General features: G+C 35.0%; 2 protein-coding genes across 3 annotated transcripts; one reads left to right on the top strand and one right to left on the bottom strand.

Annotated features, from left to right (window-relative positions):
* Nucleotides 1–642: 642 nt before the first annotated feature.
* On the bottom strand, nucleotides 643–9936 carry irf7 (interferon regulatory factor 7). Of its 2 annotated transcripts, none has more exons than XM_048158970.1 (9): nucleotides 9779–9936; nucleotides 7402–7558; nucleotides 7004–7172; nucleotides 6827–6924; nucleotides 5850–5901; nucleotides 5313–5441; nucleotides 4075–4464; nucleotides 1262–1377; nucleotides 643–1186 (listed from the first exon to the last, which is right to left on the bottom strand). In XM_048158970.1, exons 1-9 carry the CDS (start codon nucleotides 9856–9858, stop codon nucleotides 1043–1045), a joined length of 1335 nt encoding a protein of 444 aa, XP_048014927.1. In that variant the 5' UTR covers nucleotides 9859–9936; the 3' UTR covers nucleotides 643–1042. The 2 variants fall into 2 exon arrangements, with proteins under 2 accessions (XP_048014927.1, XP_048014926.1); XM_048158969.1 differs by having other exon boundaries at nucleotides 7402–7561; nucleotides 9779–9873.
* A 5930-nt stretch (nucleotides 9937–15866) lies between these two features.
* On the top strand, nucleotides 15867–17680 carry LOC125247938 (achaete-scute homolog 1b-like). The gene has a single exon (XM_048159491.1). It carries the CDS (start codon nucleotides 16357–16359, stop codon nucleotides 16900–16902), a length of 546 nt encoding a protein of 181 aa, XP_048015448.1. The 5' UTR covers nucleotides 15867–16356; the 3' UTR covers nucleotides 16903–17680.
* Nucleotides 17681–18788: the final 1108 nt, after the last annotated feature.

The following is an 18788-nucleotide window of genomic DNA, read 5'->3' as shown; positions in this document are numbered from 1 at the left end:
TTCTGGAAAATGGTGGCGCTGGACCCAATGAGTATTTTGCTGTCCAATGGTCATGCCTTAACTTTGCAATTTATAGTATTGCATTAGTATTCCAGCCTTCTCATGTGCATTTAGTAACTTAGAATGAAAAGTCAAAATTTAAATCTCTTTTTTTGGCTTGTTTTGTCTGTAAAAGAAAACCTGCCTAATAATTCTGCACACCTGAATATAAGGTGTTTTTCTTTTCCAACCTTCATGAACAATTATATATCGCTTATAAATGATAAATACAAAATTAATAGTAGTTAAGATTTATGTGGTTTGGAATTGGTAAAATGGCCTTGGTAGAAAAAAAAAAAAAGATACGAAAATAATGTTTAGTGAGGAGGAATTTTGAAAATGTCTAGTTGTGAAATGTGCTGAATAGTTTAGTTATAGATCTGTGAATTTTCAATTTTGAGTACATCTTATTCACTGTCTTACATGTAAATATACATTTAATGTTTATATTTAATACATATTTTATATAATGCAATATGCATTTTACATATATGTTTATTCAACTTTGACATTTTTACATGATGTCCATCATCCACCCCACTCTTTAGTTATTGGTATCAGCATTATCCAATAAATTAACAGCCACAAAAAGTCAACCACTACTTTTTAAATGACTCCATTTAATGACATCAAACTTTCTAGATATCACATTCATAAACACGGAAACAGACAAAAAGCAAATTAAGCCCTTTGGGCAAAGTGTGAAAGACTCTTCACTAGAAGACAAGATATTAAAATGAGGCTGAAGCCCTCATTAGAAAATTTTAACAAGGAGATGTTTCAGACAATATAGTTTCATTGAGATTACCATTAAACAGTAAAAGACCAGCAATGAGTTTTAAGCAAGTACAAGATCCGCAAAGCAATCCCCCCAGAATGCCCCATGGAAATAACCTCTGAAAAGATCTCTCAGTTTGCATTGTGCTAGAAGTATAACAGTAGCAAAACGAATAAACTTGAAAATGAATGACAGACGACTAATTTCATGGTGAAAACAGAAGCTTTAGTCCATTGAAGGCAGACCCAAAGAATTTATAAGGTCAAAAAGGCTGTTGTGGGAGATCTGCAAGCTAACGTTATCTCGAAGAGAGGACGCTCCCTCCATTTGAGCTCTTTCATGTAGTTCGCGGCATATCAGAGGGACAACCTGCGAAAGATGGAAAAGATACGTTATAACACTTAAAATGCAACTAAAAATGTGTTTCTGTTTTGAGATATTTACTTTGACAGTGATGAGTTTTTTCTCTAGTGGTTTTCCATCAGGGAGCTTCTCCCCAAAGCACAGGTAGATGGTGTAATCTGGAGACCCCCGTCTGTTCTCTTTAAAATCCACCAGATCTGAAAAACAATTGTGATATTCGAATCCGAATGAGAAAACACATTGCTGTAATACAGTCGAGGTTGTCCTTGTCTATTTAAAGAAAGCATTTGTAACATACTGTCAGTTACAACAGAAAAGATTTTCAACTTGTCCATCAGTTTGTAAAATTTAAATATTTAATATTAAAATCATAGCTTATACTGTCTAAACTGTTACAGTAGCATATTTTGAAACATTACCCTTTTTCCCAGAATAACCACAGTAACAGGGTTGAAGGCTAAGCAGTCAATTCTGCAATTTGCGAGAAAATTGGGGGGAAAAAAATGAAAAGAAAAGACTATTTTTTTTCCAATAATTTGTCAGTGAAAGGTGCTTAACGTTTGTTTTAAATTATATTTATATTATATAAGGATTAGGCTTAATAAAATGTATTTAAAATGAATGTCAAAATCAGTAACGGGGTTGCATATTTCACAGAAATCGATCACTCAGTAGTTGTTACGTAGCTAGAATGGTATCAAGTTTTGTAGTTAGTTATAAACATATTTTCCATAAATTAAAGAAAAATATTTGTTCAGTGTTTTTTCTTCTTCTTTTTTTCCAGAATAACCAAAGTAACAGGGTTGAAGGCTAAGCAGTCAATTCTGCGATTTGCGAGAAAATTGGAAAAAAAAAAATAGGGTTTATTTATTTGCAGTATTTTTTTTTCAACAATTTGTCAATGAAAGGTGCTTAACATTTGTTTTAAATTATATTTATATTATATAAGGATTAGGCTTAATAAAATGTATTTAAAATGAATGTCAAAATCAATAACGGAGTTGCATATTTCACAGAAATCGATCACTCAGTAGTTGTTACGTAGCTAGAATGGGATCAAGTGCTGGTTTTGTAGTTAGTTATAAACATATTTTCCATAAATTAAAGAAAAATATTTGTTCAGTGTTTTTTTTTTCTTCTTCTTTTTTTTCCAGAATAACCACAGTAACAGGGTTGAATGCTAAGCAGTCAATTCTGCAATTTACAAGAAAATTGTAAAAAAAAAAAAAAAAAAAAAAATTCATCAATTTGTCAGTGAAAGGTGCTTAACGTTTGTTTTAAATTATATTTATATTATATAAGGATTAGGCTTAATAAAATGTATTTAAAATGAATGTCAAAATCAGTAACGGGGTTGCATATTTCACAGAAATCGATCACTCAGTAGTTGTTACGTAGCTAGAATGGTATCAAGTTTTGTAGTTAGTTATAAACATATTTTCCATAAATTAAAGAAAAATATTTGTTCAGTGTTTTTTCTTCTTCTTTTTTTCCAGAATAACCAAAGTAACAGGGTTGAAGGCTAAGCAGTCAATTCTGCGATTTGCGAGAAAATTGGAAAAAAAAAATAGGGTTTATTTATTTGCAGTATTTTTTTTTCAACAATTTGTCAATGAAAGGTGCTTAACATTTGTTTTAAATTATATTTATATTATATAAGGATTAGGCTTAATAAAATGTATTTAAAATGAATGTCAAAATCAATAACGGAGTTGCATATTTCACAGAAATCGATCACTCAGTAGTTGTTACGTAGCTAGAATGGGATCAAGTGCTGGTTTTGTAGTTAGTTATAAACATATTTTCCATAAATTAAAGAAAAATATTTGTTCAGTGTTTTTTTTTTCTTCTTCTTTTTTTTCCAGAATAACCACAGTAACAGGGTTGAATGCTAAGCAGTCAATTCTGCAATTTACAAGAAAATTGTAAAAAAAAAAAAAAAAAAAAAATTCATCAATTTGTCAGTGAAAGGTGCTTAACATTTGTTTTAAATTATATTTATATTATATAAGGATTAGGCTTAATAAAATGTATTTAAAATGAATGTCAAAATCAGTAACAGGGTTGCATATTTCATAGAAACCGGTCATTCAGTAGTTTTTACGTAGCTAGTATGAGATCAAGTGCTGGTTTTGTAGTTAGTTATAAACATATTTTCCATATGAAAAATATTAAAGAAAAATATTTGTTCAGTGTTTTCTTTTTTTCCAGAATAACCACGGTAACAGGGTTGAAGGCTAAGCAGTCAATTATGCGATTTGCGAGAAAATTGGGGGAAAAAATTAAATTTTAAAATTATTTTTACTTTGCAGTATTTTTGAAAGGTGCTTATTTTTATTTTATTTTTAACATTTATTTTAAATTATATTTATATTGTATAAGGATTAAGCTTAATAAAATGTATTTAAAATGAATGTTAAAATGAGTAACAGGGTTGCATATTTCACATAATCACTCAGTCACTCAGAACCTAGTTTGGGACCAAATGCTGATTTCTAGTTTGTGCTAAACTTATATTATTCATAAATATAAGGGGAAAATAAATTTTCAAAACATTTTCTGCAATAAGTATGGTAACGGGTTTGAAGTTTGAGCTTTACCCATACAGTCAATTCTGCAATTTGTTGAAAAAACTGAGAAAAGAGATTATTTACTGCTATGCTGTAGAAAGCACCCTATGATTATGTCACTTCCTATATGTCACAGTTTTAAGGAATATTTCATTTTTGTAATGGGGAACAGTCATGCTAACAGGGTTGCAAATGGTGAACCAAGCTATAAAATTATGTTTTTGGTAATTAAAAGTTGTTTGCAAATGAATTGGATATTAATTCAACATATTATAGAACAATATTCAGTATGTTTAGTAAATACTCCTTTCTCATCATTTATACCTTTTATGTACTTATCAAAACTGAACAGTTGCTCCTTGGAGTTCTGATGCAGTTTTCTGGGCTCTGGGTTCTGGATCTCAGATGGGTCACTGGTGCTGACAAAGACTTTACACTTGTCCTGACGGAAGCCGTAGATGCCATACTGGTTCACCTCCAGCTGCAGACCTCTCTGAATGCTGTCTAGAATGCGTTTAGTAAACTGAATCTGTTTGTGGTCGATCAGACCCTCAGTGGTTGGGAAGCGTATTGGCTCTCCTATCAGCTCAGATGGGTCACACTGGTAGTAAAACTGAACGAGTGACGAACACAGGCGAGTTTTCAAAACTTCTGTTCTTCTGTAGTTGATCGAGATCTCCAGGTCGCAGAGAGCAGGAACGTTCCATTGCTGTGCTGGAAGTAACATTATATAACACAATTTAGAGATGCACTACTATGTAATATGCAATATTCTAGATATGGACAGCATCAATGGTTCAGATACAACCAACACAGTCTCATGGCATATTTTACGTTTTGTCAAATTTGTGGCGAATTCATACAATCTCATTCATATATTTTCGCCCCACTTACAGTTAGGTTTGGGGTGAACCTTAAAGGGATAGTTCACCCAAAAATGAAAATTATCCCATGATTTACTCACCCTCAAGCCATCCTCGGTGTATATGACTATCTTCTTTCAGATGAACACAATCAGAGTTATAAAATATTCTGGCTCTTCCAAGCTTTATAATGAGAGTGAATGGCAGATTCGAGATTTTGAAACCCAAAAAAGTACATCCATCCATCATAAAAGATAACCAGTCGATTTGCATAGGCAGTCTGCCAGAAGCTAGTTATTTTAGTTTATAAAGTTTTAAATATGGATATTTTTCTTACAAAAATGCATCGCTTCACTTCAGAAGGCTTTTATTAACCCCCTGGAGTCGTATGGATTACTTTTATGATGGATGGATGCACTTTTTTAGACTTCAAAATCAGGAGTGCCATTCACTCCCATTATAAAACTTGGAAGAAACAGAATATTTTTTACCTAGGATGGCTTGAGGGTGAGTAAGTCATGGGATCATTTTCATTTTTGGGTGAACTAACCCTTTAATGTTTGCTTTTTTTTGTTAAAATTGTATGTTTTTGTACTAATCAAGTCATACAAATTAGCCAACTTGTAAAAAACAGTTACAATTTCTTATGAAACTTGGTTGAATAAAACTGTTTTGGCGTTTGGTGTCTTGTTGTGTTACCAGTAGTGTAGGGTTGCTGGACTGGGTCAGGCATGTTGTTCTGCATGCATTGGTCTGGGTATGGGGTCCCAAAGTAGCTCCTCGAGGTAGTCTGTATGTTTTGTTGGGAACAGTCCCATGGTTGGGTTTCTGTGAATAGAAAGGGTATATTGTGAATGTGCCAAATCCAAAGAGCCTATCCATCTATCACACTTCCTGCCATGGAGCAAAACTTGCTAATATAATGCTTATAATGAGTCAAGTGATGTTAAGTCATCTTTATTTATATAAGTGCGCATTGCGGTCACATTAGCAAAAAAAGGGTAGGTGATGCATGAAGCACAGCTCAGACAGAAGTCACTTTCAAAACAGGCAGCTTTCTGTTGGTCAGTGTATTGTGAACTTGAACTAATTTTTTCGCCCTCAATTCTGACCACACAGATTCCTATTGAAATGACTGGATTTCAGTATGTGACTGACCGCACCTTAAGATTTTACTTGCAAAATCATGATTTAAACTACTTAATGTACTCATCATAGTGATAGTAAATTTTATACCTGCAGATTGTGGATTTAGATGCATTGTCTCCACCTGGCTGAGCAATTCCTGCTGTAATAGACACAATATAATATATATATTTATTATATTTTCAAAAATATATTTAAAATCACTTTATTTATATACAATACTGGTCAATGTGGAATATTTATGATTTTTTAAATCAAGTATTTTGATCAAAAATACAGTAAAAATTATAATATTGTAATGTAAATATTATTTAAATATTTAATGTTTTCTTCATAAATATAATTTAAAATGTAATTTACTCCTGTGATATCAAAGCTGAATTTCAGTGTCACATGATCCTTCATAAATCATTCTAATATGATGATTTGACGTGCAATCATTAACAATTATTATTGAGGCTGAATTATTAATAATGGTTCTTATTGTGATCAATATTTTTTTTTTTCAGGATTCTTTAATTAATAGAAAGTTATTATAATTAATGTAACATTATAAAGGTCTTTACTGTCACTTTTGATCAATTTAATGCATCCTTGCTGAATAAAAGTATTAATATACGAAAATATGAAGCAGCAAAAGCTGTTTTTAACATTAATAATAATAATAATAAATGTTTATTGAGCAGCAAATCAGCATATTAGAAAGATTTCTGAAGGATCATGTGACACTGAAGACTGGAGTAATGATGCTGAAAATTCAGCTTTTATCACAAGAATAAATTATATTTTAAAATATATTAAAAAAGAAAACTGTTCTTTTAAATTGTAATAATTTTTCATAGTTTTTTCTTCTTTATTTTTGATCAAATAAATGCAGCCTTGGTGAGCCTAAGAGACTTTTTACAAAAAAAAAGAGGAAAAAAAATGTAATTATTCCAAACTTTTGGTCGGTAGTGTAGGTCGGTAGTAATATTTAAAAATATTTCCTATTTAAAAAATTAATTAATTCCATTTATTGTGTACATATCATCATTATGTCTACTGCCAGTCATAAATCTGGGCCTTACCTCCATGTCTTCAGGCATGTAATCATTTGTGCTGAAGACCTCAGAAATGAATGGTAGCGGAAGTTGAACTGGCTCTGCACTCTGTACCTCTTGGTGATCTGAACAACAAGATTAGCCAGAGCTTTATAAATCAACTCATTTTCCCATGACAAGTGCAGATTGAGCAGTTAAACTCACTTTGAGGACGGATAATGCGATAGACTTTGTGTTGGTCGTCCGGATCTTTGGAGTGATCCTCTAACATCTCAAAGTTTTTCAGACTATAAAGCGCACAACGGAAATTTGTCTTCCATTTGGCTTTGTCGTTAGGGTGCTCGTTGATCTTCCCACTGACCACAGCCCACTCCTGTAACAAAGTGCATGTTACATTTATTTCAAGTTAGTATAATTCAAATCAAGTCATTGATGCATCAGGTGTGAATGGTCTATAAAACAATTTAAGGGTGAATTCCACTCAATGGTAAGGAAATCCCACCCCCTCTTTTTTAATTCCACCCCCCTTTGAAGATCTTCAGCTATATGCCTATTGGAGCATTCATGCAGAAGTGAAACGTGTGATGAAAGGAGGAAGTTACCTTAAATATTTTGATATCCTCGTCCCCAAGGTCTTTTCTAGAGTTGTGTTTCCAAGGGATGCGAAATATGTCATTGCCTATCATGCGCACTCCCTCATACCGCCCACTTTCCACCTGCTCTATAAGCCATGGGCCGAATTGAGGTTTGCCGATTGTGCTGCTTAAAACAAAACAATGGAAGATAAAAAAAGAGATCTGATTAGTGACGTCATTGTATGTCAGACAGCCGTCTACTGAATGCACTAGAAGCTTATTTTACATTTACATTTATAAGCAATTTTTACAGTTTCCTTTTTTAAATAATTGGCTGGTCAATGACATGACGGGTCACTTTTCTGTTCAAAGGCCTTAATAATAAAGTATGCAAAGTATGTATGGTAGTACAACTAAATCTCTTTTATTGAATCCAAAAGGTTTTAATTATATTTTGCACATTTTAAAGATTTTGAAGTGTCAAAAGGTCATTCGGTTTAACCGTCCAAAGACCAATACAGCCATTTCATTTGTGATTAAAATATCTTAAAATGTAATAAATGTATGTATTTTTTATTCTGGCATGATTTTATAACATCGAATATCAACATAGTGCAAAATTTTACTTAAATTATGTGTAAAAGTCGTTGCTTTGTTATGAGAAAGAGTGTCCGGAAAAATGAATTACATTGATGTCATTCGGAGTAACTAATATAAAAGGACCATTTTGGATCAAGTTATGCAGTCAGTATCATGTGACAGGATGTGATATCATTCACCTGCAAAGAACCACATGGTCATGAAGCAAAGTAACTAACTCTCTCTTAACTATTTGAAAAATTCATGTTTTCACTTGTTCATACGCATGTCCCGAAACATCAGGTCATTCGGTACAACCGCTATAAAACATGGAAAATGTTGTAATATTTTAAAAACTTGTACTAAATATAAAATGCTAATGTCAAGCTAAACTAGCTGGATATCAGCCTGTTAGGATTGATTGAAAATATCGTCCATTCGGTATAACCAAAAGTGTCAGTCGGTAAAACCGAAATTTTGGTTAAACCAAATTACTTTTTTGGTGACAAATTTTGTCAAAATCAGTGTTAACTGATAATAAAAACCAAATAATCTCATTGTAACACTTAATAAAACTTCAAAATTAATTATATCTCCATTATGTTTTTTTTTTACACTTTTAAAAACCTTATTCATCAATGACCCAGGCCTAATTTTTCAAATAACTTAAACTCAAATACACTATGTATGCTACACTGCAGTGTTTATTACATTCTGTGCTAAATGTAAATATACGTTTTTTTTGGTTGAATTTTAACAATATTAATTTTCTACAATATTTTGCTTTAATTGAAACTTCTATCAATATATATATTTCCAATTCAAACTAAAATGTAAAATAAAACGTCCAAAATAATTGCCTACAATAGTTTTTTTAGAACTTAAAATTACCTTTTACTTTTTAAAACAGTATGCAAAGATACATAATTTGAATATGTAAATATATAATTAGCAAAATCATATATATACACTCTAAAAAATGCTGCTTAAATATGGACAAACCCAGGGATTGGGTTGTTTTCACCCAGCCATTTTTTTCAACCAGTTTTGGATTTATTTTTTAGCCAGCAATACAGTAATATAGTAAAAGGCATGTTTTTGCTCACCCCCAAACAGGGTCAAATTTGTGGGGTATTTTAAGCTGAAACTTGACCAGACCAGACTTATATTACATCTTGTGAAAGAGGGCATAATAGGTGCCCTTTAACCCAACCTGCTGGGTTTGTCCATATTTAACCCAACTTGGGTTGTTTTTAACCCAACATTTTTAGAGTGTATGATTTTGCTAATTATATATTTACATATTCAAATTATGTATCTTTGCATATATTATGTATCTTATATATATATGTAATTATGTATCATTTATATTTTATTATATGCATTTTAATTACATTATCTGTAGTCTATTCAACTGTACCACCTTCATAAGCGTGTCAGCTGCCTTCCTAGATAGCATATTTCTACATCATAAGCGAGTTTGTCGACTGATATTAAAAAATACAGACTTTATCTCCATTGTTGAACTATATGTAAGTCAACATTCCTGTCCGAAAATGTAGTCCAAATCACTACCCCTATACCTAACCCTAACCATAACTTCAGAGGGAAATGATAGGCTAATAACACTAATGTAGAAGCACCTAACCCTGCCTGGTTGTAGCCTAAACTTGACACAAACTAACTTGTCCCTCTTTAACACGCGCCTCAGGCTTCGTCCAGCTGCTTTTGTGAAAGCCAAAACACGCATTGGGTCGTGCTCGTGCACTAGGTTTTGAGACACGGCCTATATTTCATAATAATGATAATAATTCCTTCGTCTTACCTCTGCATCGCTGCCATAACTTCGGGTCCTGAAACAGCTTTACTACCGCGGAGTTTACATGGCTCTGACGTCTCTCTCATGTTTATATACGGGTAAACTCGGGCACGCCCCTTCAGGTGGGAGGGGTTTATCGATAAAGCGAAATTCCTGAAGAAAGCGAGTCGTTTTCGAAAATAAAAGTGACTTCTTGTTGCATCATCGTTTTGAGGCGAAGGCTGCTGATGCAACTCCTATTGGCTTTAAATACACATTTACATGTCTGTTATACCAACCACTTTCATTTTGGTCATAAAGAGACTCAGGGGTATTCAAACATTTTGATGCCAAAATATGATAACCCTAAATATGATAAGTGTGATATCTTAAAGACACAGTGATGTTAATAACTGGCATTTATTATGCCATTGTAGTATACTTTATAATACTTAATATATATATAATACCGTGATGATAATAATAGCCTAATAAATGTTTCTTGAGCTGCAAATCAGCATGATTTCTGAAGGATCATGTGACACTGAAGACTGGGAAAATCATTTTATTTTAAAATATGTATACGCTGCACGGTGTTAAATGATACTTTGATACAAAGGCTTATTGTGATTGTAATGTCTTGTCAAACAGTAGCTACTTGTGTACACAGAACTATAAAAGTACAGAGATCATGTTGATGTGAAATTACACATTGAACTTCAAACAGTATGATTTATAACGTTAACAGATTACAATGTAATGACTTTCGTTATACTACACACCCTTCTCTGACGTGTGAATCAGACTACAGTGATTTACCGGAACACATGCTGACAAATATGCTTTGGGCCGTATTGACTCTCCTTAGTTTTACCCGCGCTAGTATTTTTCACATCTGTTACACCATAATATATGTGTTAAATTGTAATACAGTTGTAATTTCAATGTAATTAATCTGTTAAATTTGCTTTGTTTACTGTTGTTTCAGTTTGGGACTGCAAAGATTTTGACTGCAAAGTCAATGGGGTCCAAAACACGCACACACATATATATATATATATATATATATATATGGGTCATTGACGAATAAGGTTTTTAAAAGTGTAAAAAAACATATTGGAGATATAATTTTGTGTTAACAATGAGATTATGTAGTTTTTAGAATCAATTAACACTACTTTTGTCATTTTTTACAAGATGGTCAACATTTGGTTAAACCAAAAAAGTCATTTGGTTTAACCAAAATTTCGGTTATACCGAATGATGATATTTTCAAACAATGCTAACAGGCTGATATCTAGCTAGCTAACAAAAGGACAATCAAACATTTTATATTTAGTACAAGTTTTTAAAATATTACAACATTTTCCATGTTTTATAGCGGTTGCACCAAATGACCTGATGTTTCGGGACATGCGTATTAGCAAGTGAAAACATGAATTTTTCAAATAGTTAAAAGAGAGTTAGTTACTTTGCTTCATGATCATGTGGTCCTTTGCAGGTGTCTGAATGATGTCACATCCTGTCACATGATATTGACCGCACGACTTGATCCAAAATGGTCCCTTTATATTGATTACTCCGAATGACATCAATGAAATTCATTTTTCCATTGTAATATTGTAATATTGATAGTACAGTTGTAATATTAATGTAATTCATCTGTTATATTTGCTCTGTTTACTGTTGTTTCAGTTTGGGGGCATTTTGACAATGTCAATGGGGTCCAAAACTCGGCTTCAATTTCATTGCATGGACAAAATTTATTTAAATAAAAAAAAAATATATATATCTTCTTTGTTATTCCACTGAAGAAAACAAAGTCATACATGTTTGAATAAATGACATGATGGTGAATAAATGATGACAGAATTTTTATTTTTGGGTGAACTATCCCTGTTTTTCGTGCTATAACAAAATCCGTGTGGACAGATGGTTAAATGCTATAAAGAAACTAAAGTGTGATCACATTCATATTGGTTCATTATGCATCTAAATACAAAATTCAGTTTTCTTCTATTGAATACAGTCATTAAATTGCAACTTTGGTGCCAAAAATAAATCATATAAGGGGGATTGTGGTCATGAGACTACAGTTTCAAAGACACGTCATTTCTTGAACAGATGTCTTTCTGCAGTCTATCCGTCTCTCTGTCCTCATTCATTTCTCAAGGCAGCTGTAAGAGAGGAACCTGAGAAAACTATTGCTTTTATAAATATTGCACGTTCACTGCACTTTCCCTTGAGGTTTAAAGTGCATGTGTCTGTTATTTAGCAGTGGAAAAAGGAAATGAATCTCAGTGTAACGGGTGCACTTCTCTCTACGAACTCCTAGGAAGAGCTTTCCTCCGGTGTGGGGTTGTTTCCCCTATACTGAAGTCTCTTGACCAGATTCAGCTGACAGGGGGCTCCTCGCCTACATAAAGCAATATAGTGTTTTCACATCCCTTTTTTCATGATTTCATGAAAAACAGAGAGAAAGTTTTAGAAACCTGTGACTGCATGGAAATAAAAACCTATTTATTCAGAACACCATAACTGAAATTTCAGCTGGACAAAACTGTGTTGTGTACCACTTTCTCTTGTTATTTTAAAAATACTTTACTATTTTTGTGAATGTACATTTCAACAGGAAATTTAAACAAATATATAATATGATACCAACAGAAAGTGCTTAACTTCTAGTTTTGGCTTTGTCACGTTACTGTAATTGTTGTGAAGGCCTACTAATGATCAGCGGTTGTTGTTGTCTTGTACTTGTCTGCCCTCTGGTGGGGATAAAACCACTCTACACAATAAGAACTTTTCGTATCTCTCTCTATCTATCTGTCTATACACCATATATGTTGAAGTGAATAACACTGATTATCTCTTTATCAAGGAATATATTAGGCAGCAAGTGAACATTTTGTCCTCAAAGTTGATGTGTTAGAAGGGAAAATGGGCAAGCGTAAGGATTTGAGTGAGTTTGACAAGGGCCAAATTGTGATGGCTAGATGACTGGGTCAGAGCATCTCCAAAACTGCAGCTCTTGTGTGGTGTTCCCGGTCTACAGTGGTCAGTATCTATCAAAAGTGGTCCAAGGAAAAAACAGTTTGTTGCGTATGGGGCTGCATAGCCGCAGACCAGTCCATGCTGACCCCTGTCCACCGCCGAAAGCACCAACAGTGGGCACGTGAGCATCAGAACTGGACCACAGAGCAATGGAAGAAGATGGCCTGGTCTGATGAATCATGTTTTCTTTTACATCACGTATATCGCCGGGTCGCGTGTGCGTCACTTACCTGGGGGACACATGGCACCAGGATGCACTATGGGAAGAAGGCAAGCCGGAAGAGGCAGTGTGATGCTTTGGACAATGATCTGCTGGGAACCCTTGGGTCCTGCCATCCATGTGGATGTTACTTTGACACGTACCACCTACCTAAGCATTGTTGCAGACCATGTACACCCTTTCATGGAAACGGTATTCCCTGGTGGCTGTGGCCTCTTTCAGCAGGATAATGCGCTCTGCCACAAAGCAAAAATGGTTCAGGAATGGTTTGAGGAGCACAACAATGAGTTTGAGGTGTTGACTTGGCCTCCAAATTCCCCAGATCTCAATCCAATCGAGCATCTGTGGGATGTGCTGAACAAACAAGTCCAATCCATGGAGCTCCACCTCACAACTTACAGGATCTGCTGCTAACATCTTGGTGCCAGATACCACAAAACACCTTCAGGGGTCTAGAGGAGTCCGTGCCTTGACGGGTCAGGGCTGTTTTGGCAGCAAAAGGGGGACCAACACAATATTAGGAAGGTGGTCATAATGTTATGCCTGATCGGTGTATATTGTATATCGTTCTATCATTAAGGTTATGGTTTGTCATTTTTAAATGTGGAAAAACTAGCAGAAAACTGAAATAACAAAAATGGAAGTTTCATAATTATTTAGTGACCAGAAATGTAAAAATAAAATATAATTTGCCTTCAGAATTGCCTTAATTTTTCATGGCAGAGATTCAACAAGGTGCTGGAAACTTTCCTCAGAGATTTTGCTTCATGTTAAAGGTGCAATATGTAAGAATTTTGCAGTAAAATATCCAAAAGCCACTAGGCCAGTGTTATATATTTTGTTCACTTGAGTACTTACATTATCCCAAATGTTTCCAACTTTGTAAATCGTGAGAAAATTGCAATTTTAACCAAGGCTCCGGGACGTGTGAGGAGTCGCCTGTCCACTAGAGGTTGCTAGAGGTCTATTCAAAACAAAGGTGTAGCTTGATGACGCCAAGTTTGTGCGTGAAATCTTGGGACATGTGGTCTTCACCTCACAGCCAGTGGAAATAATTGGGATAGGACTCGAAAAGAAATCATGTTCATGGATGCGATTATTAACATTACTGTAGTATGAAGCAGAGCAGGACCGAGTGTTGTGGAGCTGAACGAGGAGCTGGAGCGATTGTGAAACACACGCCTCATGAACAGCGGGACTTTTATTATGTCACAGTCGCCGGCGCTGCGTCCGCTTTTCCGGTCATGAGTATGAGGTAACGCAGCTCTGTTTATCATATTAGATACATTTGAGTGTGTTGAAAATGATGTTATAACGTTACTCTGTGTGTTTACTCGGCGGCTGCTGTGAGACACTGTTGCACACTGCTGTAAGATAGATCGATTTTAAAATATCATATTAATAAATGCTGGATGGCTTGTGTTGATAAATGCCATGCAATTAATTTTAAAAACGTATTGTATGAAGGAGAAAATTCTGTATTACTGTTACTAAAAATAAAGCTGTATCTGATTATGCTATGTTAGCTACTTGACAAAATAGTGTTTTTCTCTGAGGCATGGTAAAGCATGGTACTCAAAATCAAGAAAATTAGATTTAAACAATAAGACTAAATGTGTTGAGCTATATAACAATAATTAGTTTTCTGTCTATAAATATATCAAAACAGTTGTTCCCTTGTCTATTAAAACGTGTAATATATTAAAGCGTCTTTGGCGTTTCCATGATTTCTACAAAATAAAACTGACAGACGACTCCTCACACGTCCCGGAGACTTGGTTAAAATTTTCTCACGATTTACAAATAGTTGGAAACATTTGGGATATTGTAAGTACTCAAGTGAACAAAATATATAACACTGGCCTAGTGGTTTTTGGATATTTTACTGCAAAATTCTTACATATTGCACCTTTAAATGTAATATGAAAATAATTATGCATTAATGAGCAATACTATTCAGTTTATAAATTAACATTCAACTAAATTAATAAACAGTAAACATTGCGGTATCCATTGTTAGTTAAACTAATGCATAAAAAACTGTACTTTATTATAAGGTGTTAGTGATTCCTTTTATAGTTGATGAATTATCAGGATATGGAGCAAAATACAATTCTGGCAAGACTTTTGGAAAGCAATGTAACTTTGTACCACTAGAGGGAGACAGATTTCCACAAAGACACCTGCTATTATAACTAGTACTACAACTGCAACTACCATGAGTGGTAACAGTGATATAGTAATAATAAATTAATAAATTATTAGTATTATACCACTATATGGGTACTTTTAAAAAATAGAAAATATCCTATATTATATATGCATATACACAGAAAAATTCTCAGTGTTAAATTATATATATATATATACATACATACATGTATAGAAATTCTGAATATATATATATATATATATATATATATATATATATATATATAGCCTCTCTCTCTCTCTCTCTCTCTCTCTCTCTCTATATATATATATATATATATATATATATATATATATATATATATATATATATATATATACCGTAAGTTCCAAAGGTCTGAGAGCAAATTGAAAAACATTTTGTATTCTGTAAATAATTGAATACTGAAAAATGTAAATCAAAGGAAAGTTATGTAAAATAAATAGGATTTAAGATTCTTAACTTAACCTTTTGCTAAGTCACTAATCAAATGTACTAAGCAAATTTGTTACTGAACTCGGTCAGACTAGTCAAACAAGTCAATATCAGCGTTTCCATTAGTAATCTCAGACTTTTGGATTCCGCTGTATTTTATAGCCAACAATCCAAGCTTTTTACATGCAGCCTAATTCATGTCGTAGCCTATATACATTTCTGTATGTTGGTATTTTTGTCAGTATAACTGGGCGCTTTCAAAGTAGTTAGGCTAGATTCAAAAGCATCTATAAAGCCATTCACCTTTTATTCCGCACATTTTGTGGTCTCTCATTCAGTTTAAAAGCGTTTGAATCCACCAATAGGCTTTGAGACTGCAGATATTGGGATGTAAATGAGCACACAGCGCGTGCTGGCGCAGTGAAAGCGTCCGATTGTTTATTGAGCTCGCGGAGCCACGCGCCCGGCTCGCGGAGCGTCACCCGGCGGAGGCGGAGTCTCGAGCAAGAAGCGTGCGTCTTCAAAGGGGGTGGGGTGTCGGGCGCGTGTTGAAAAAGCCGAGGGCTGCCAAAGTTTGTATCAGATACGAGGGACAGCGAGACTCGGACCACAATACTCCCGACCGACCACGCGAAAGGCACGAGAGTCGTGCGTCGCCACTTTTTTTTTTGACAGTGACAGTGGATTTGAGAGTTACTAAAAGAGATGGATACTGCAACGCAGCTGGCGCAAAGTGCATGCAACGCGACCATCACCCTGCAAGAGTGCGCGCTCCCGAGTCAAACCAAGTTGAAGGTGCTGAAAAGACAGCGCTCGAGTTCGCCGGAGCTTTTGCGCTGCAAGCGGAGACTCACTTTCAACGGGCTGGGATACACCATCCCGCAGCAGCAGCCCGTCGCGGTGGCGCGACGCAACGAACGCGAGAGAAACCGCGTCAAACAGGTCAATATGGGATTCCAGACGCTGCGCCAGCACGTTCCTAACGGCGCGGCCAATAAGAAGATGAGTAAAGTGGAAACGCTGCGGTCGGCGGTGGAGTACATCCGCGCGCTGCAGCAGCTGCTAGACGAGCACGACGCGATCTCCGCCGCGTTCCAGTGCGGCGTTCCGTCACCGACACTCTCGAACTCGTACTCCGCGGATCCAGAGTCGCCACACTCATCCTATTCGTCCGATGAAGGGAGTTACGAGCACCTGAGCTCCGAGGAACAAGAGCTGCTGGACTTCACAACCTGGTTTGATCGCTACTGATGAGATCCCAAACTTTCCAAGGGAACTGACTGCTGGAAAACCCAGTTATTTTGGGACATGGTTGCTAGTTTCTTGCTGGTCTGTTGACCACCTATTATGGTGGTTTGTTGCTGATCTTAGACCAGATTGAAACCAACTACTGTGTTTCAAAATTGCCTAAACTTTGCAGATGCTGACTCAGCAGTCTGCAGTGCCGTGGCTTAGTGGTTACGCTGGAAAAGGTTGTAGGTTCAAACCCCAGTGGGGTCGATGAGCTTCTACAATACAAGTCAAGACTAAGATGAACATATTTCATAAGTGCAATTTGTGGGGATGATATGTTGATGCCGTTTCTTTATGTCCTGTTTTGCTATTTTGAGAAACTCCCCTAGTCAATTCCAAGAATGTCAAGTTATATTGATTATTACCTACAACCAACTACCAGGTCTGCTTAAGGACCTATGTTGAAATTTGTACAATAACTTTTTGTATTGTTAAAGATGAAGATATATTTTTGTAAGTGGAGCACAACAGCCTCTTTGTGACAATGAACTCTGTTAGTTTGTTGGGATAATAACCATTCCGATATAGATCAAAGTTGTTTTTAACACTGGAGAAGATTCGATCTGTCGATCTGTATTTATCAAGATTTTATTGTTTAGACGTAGTTCTTCCTGTGAAACCGTACATGGCAGATTTTTTTCAATGCACTTGTCCATTTTTAGTAGGTGTACATAAGTGATTTAACAAATATATTTTGTGGAAATGTTTTTATAAATAAATCTGCTCTATTTATGAATATGCAGTGTTTCTGGTTGATTTACGACTCAAATGTTCAAACTTGAGTTGGGAAGTCGGTATGTTTTCCCTGCATGACAGGTGATAAAACATCCCTGTGGATGTGGAAGAATAAAAAAATACACCCTTTATAGACCTTACGCGCCAGAGAGACAAGAGCGCCACCATCTTTATAATATAGACCCTTTTCACATTTCCGGGTTTCTCAGAAGCGGGAGTCGTCATAGTTGGGTAAAATTCAATAGCGGTGAATGAGAGAATACATTAAATATATTTTGTGTGTTTTCATTTGCTCAAATAGCAAAAGAAAAACTCCACAATTGTGTTTTCACAACTTTCAAAAAGAGGAAAAAAATAAGAGAGTGATTCAGTCAGAAGAGAGAAAGATGTCATTTTTACTGTCACGTTAAAACGCGTCTTTGAAAAGGGTCTTTGAACTTCCGTTTTTGAATTAGCCCCGTACATTTCTATGTCATCGCTGTCAAAGAATAATTAGCTGGTGAAGTGGATTAACTTGTTGTAGAGTTAATGAAAGTTATTGTGAGCATTGTAATGTTTAAAGCAGATGTCTTAAAGGATTAGTCCACTTTTAAATAAACTTTTCCTGATAATTTACTCACCCCCATGTCACCCAAGATGTTCATGTCCTTCTTTCTTCAGTCGAAAAGAAATTAAGGTTTTTGATGAAAACATTCCAGGATTTTTCTCCTTATAGTGGACTTCAATGGACTCCAAATGGTTGAAGGTCAAAATTACAGTTTCAGTGCAGCTTCAAAGGGCTTTAAACGATACCAGATGAGGAATAAGGGTCTTATCTAGTGAAACGATTGGTCATTTTAGAAAAAAATACAACTGTATATGCTTTATAAACACAAATGATCACCTTGAACGTACTTCCGGTTTCCGCATTCTTCAAAAAGCTTATGCTGTATCTCCTACGCCTATTCTACTTACAAAAAAAAAAAAAACGAAACTGGTGCCGCATTCGTTCCGTAAGTAGAATAGGATAGGCGTAAGACATACAGCGTAAGCTTTTTGAAGAATGCGGAAACCGGAAGTACTTTCAAGGCGATTATTTGTGTTTATAATACAGTTGTATTTTTTTTCCG

Source organism: Megalobrama amblycephala, linkage group LG15, assembly GCF_018812025.1.
Source record: "Megalobrama amblycephala isolate DHTTF-2021 linkage group LG15, ASM1881202v1, whole genome shotgun sequence".
NCBI classification, from domain to species: Eukaryota; Metazoa; Chordata; class Actinopteri; order Cypriniformes; family Xenocyprididae; genus Megalobrama; species Megalobrama amblycephala.
Note: the sequence above shows the minus strand (reverse complement) of the source record. Positions and strands in the feature narration are given on the sequence as shown.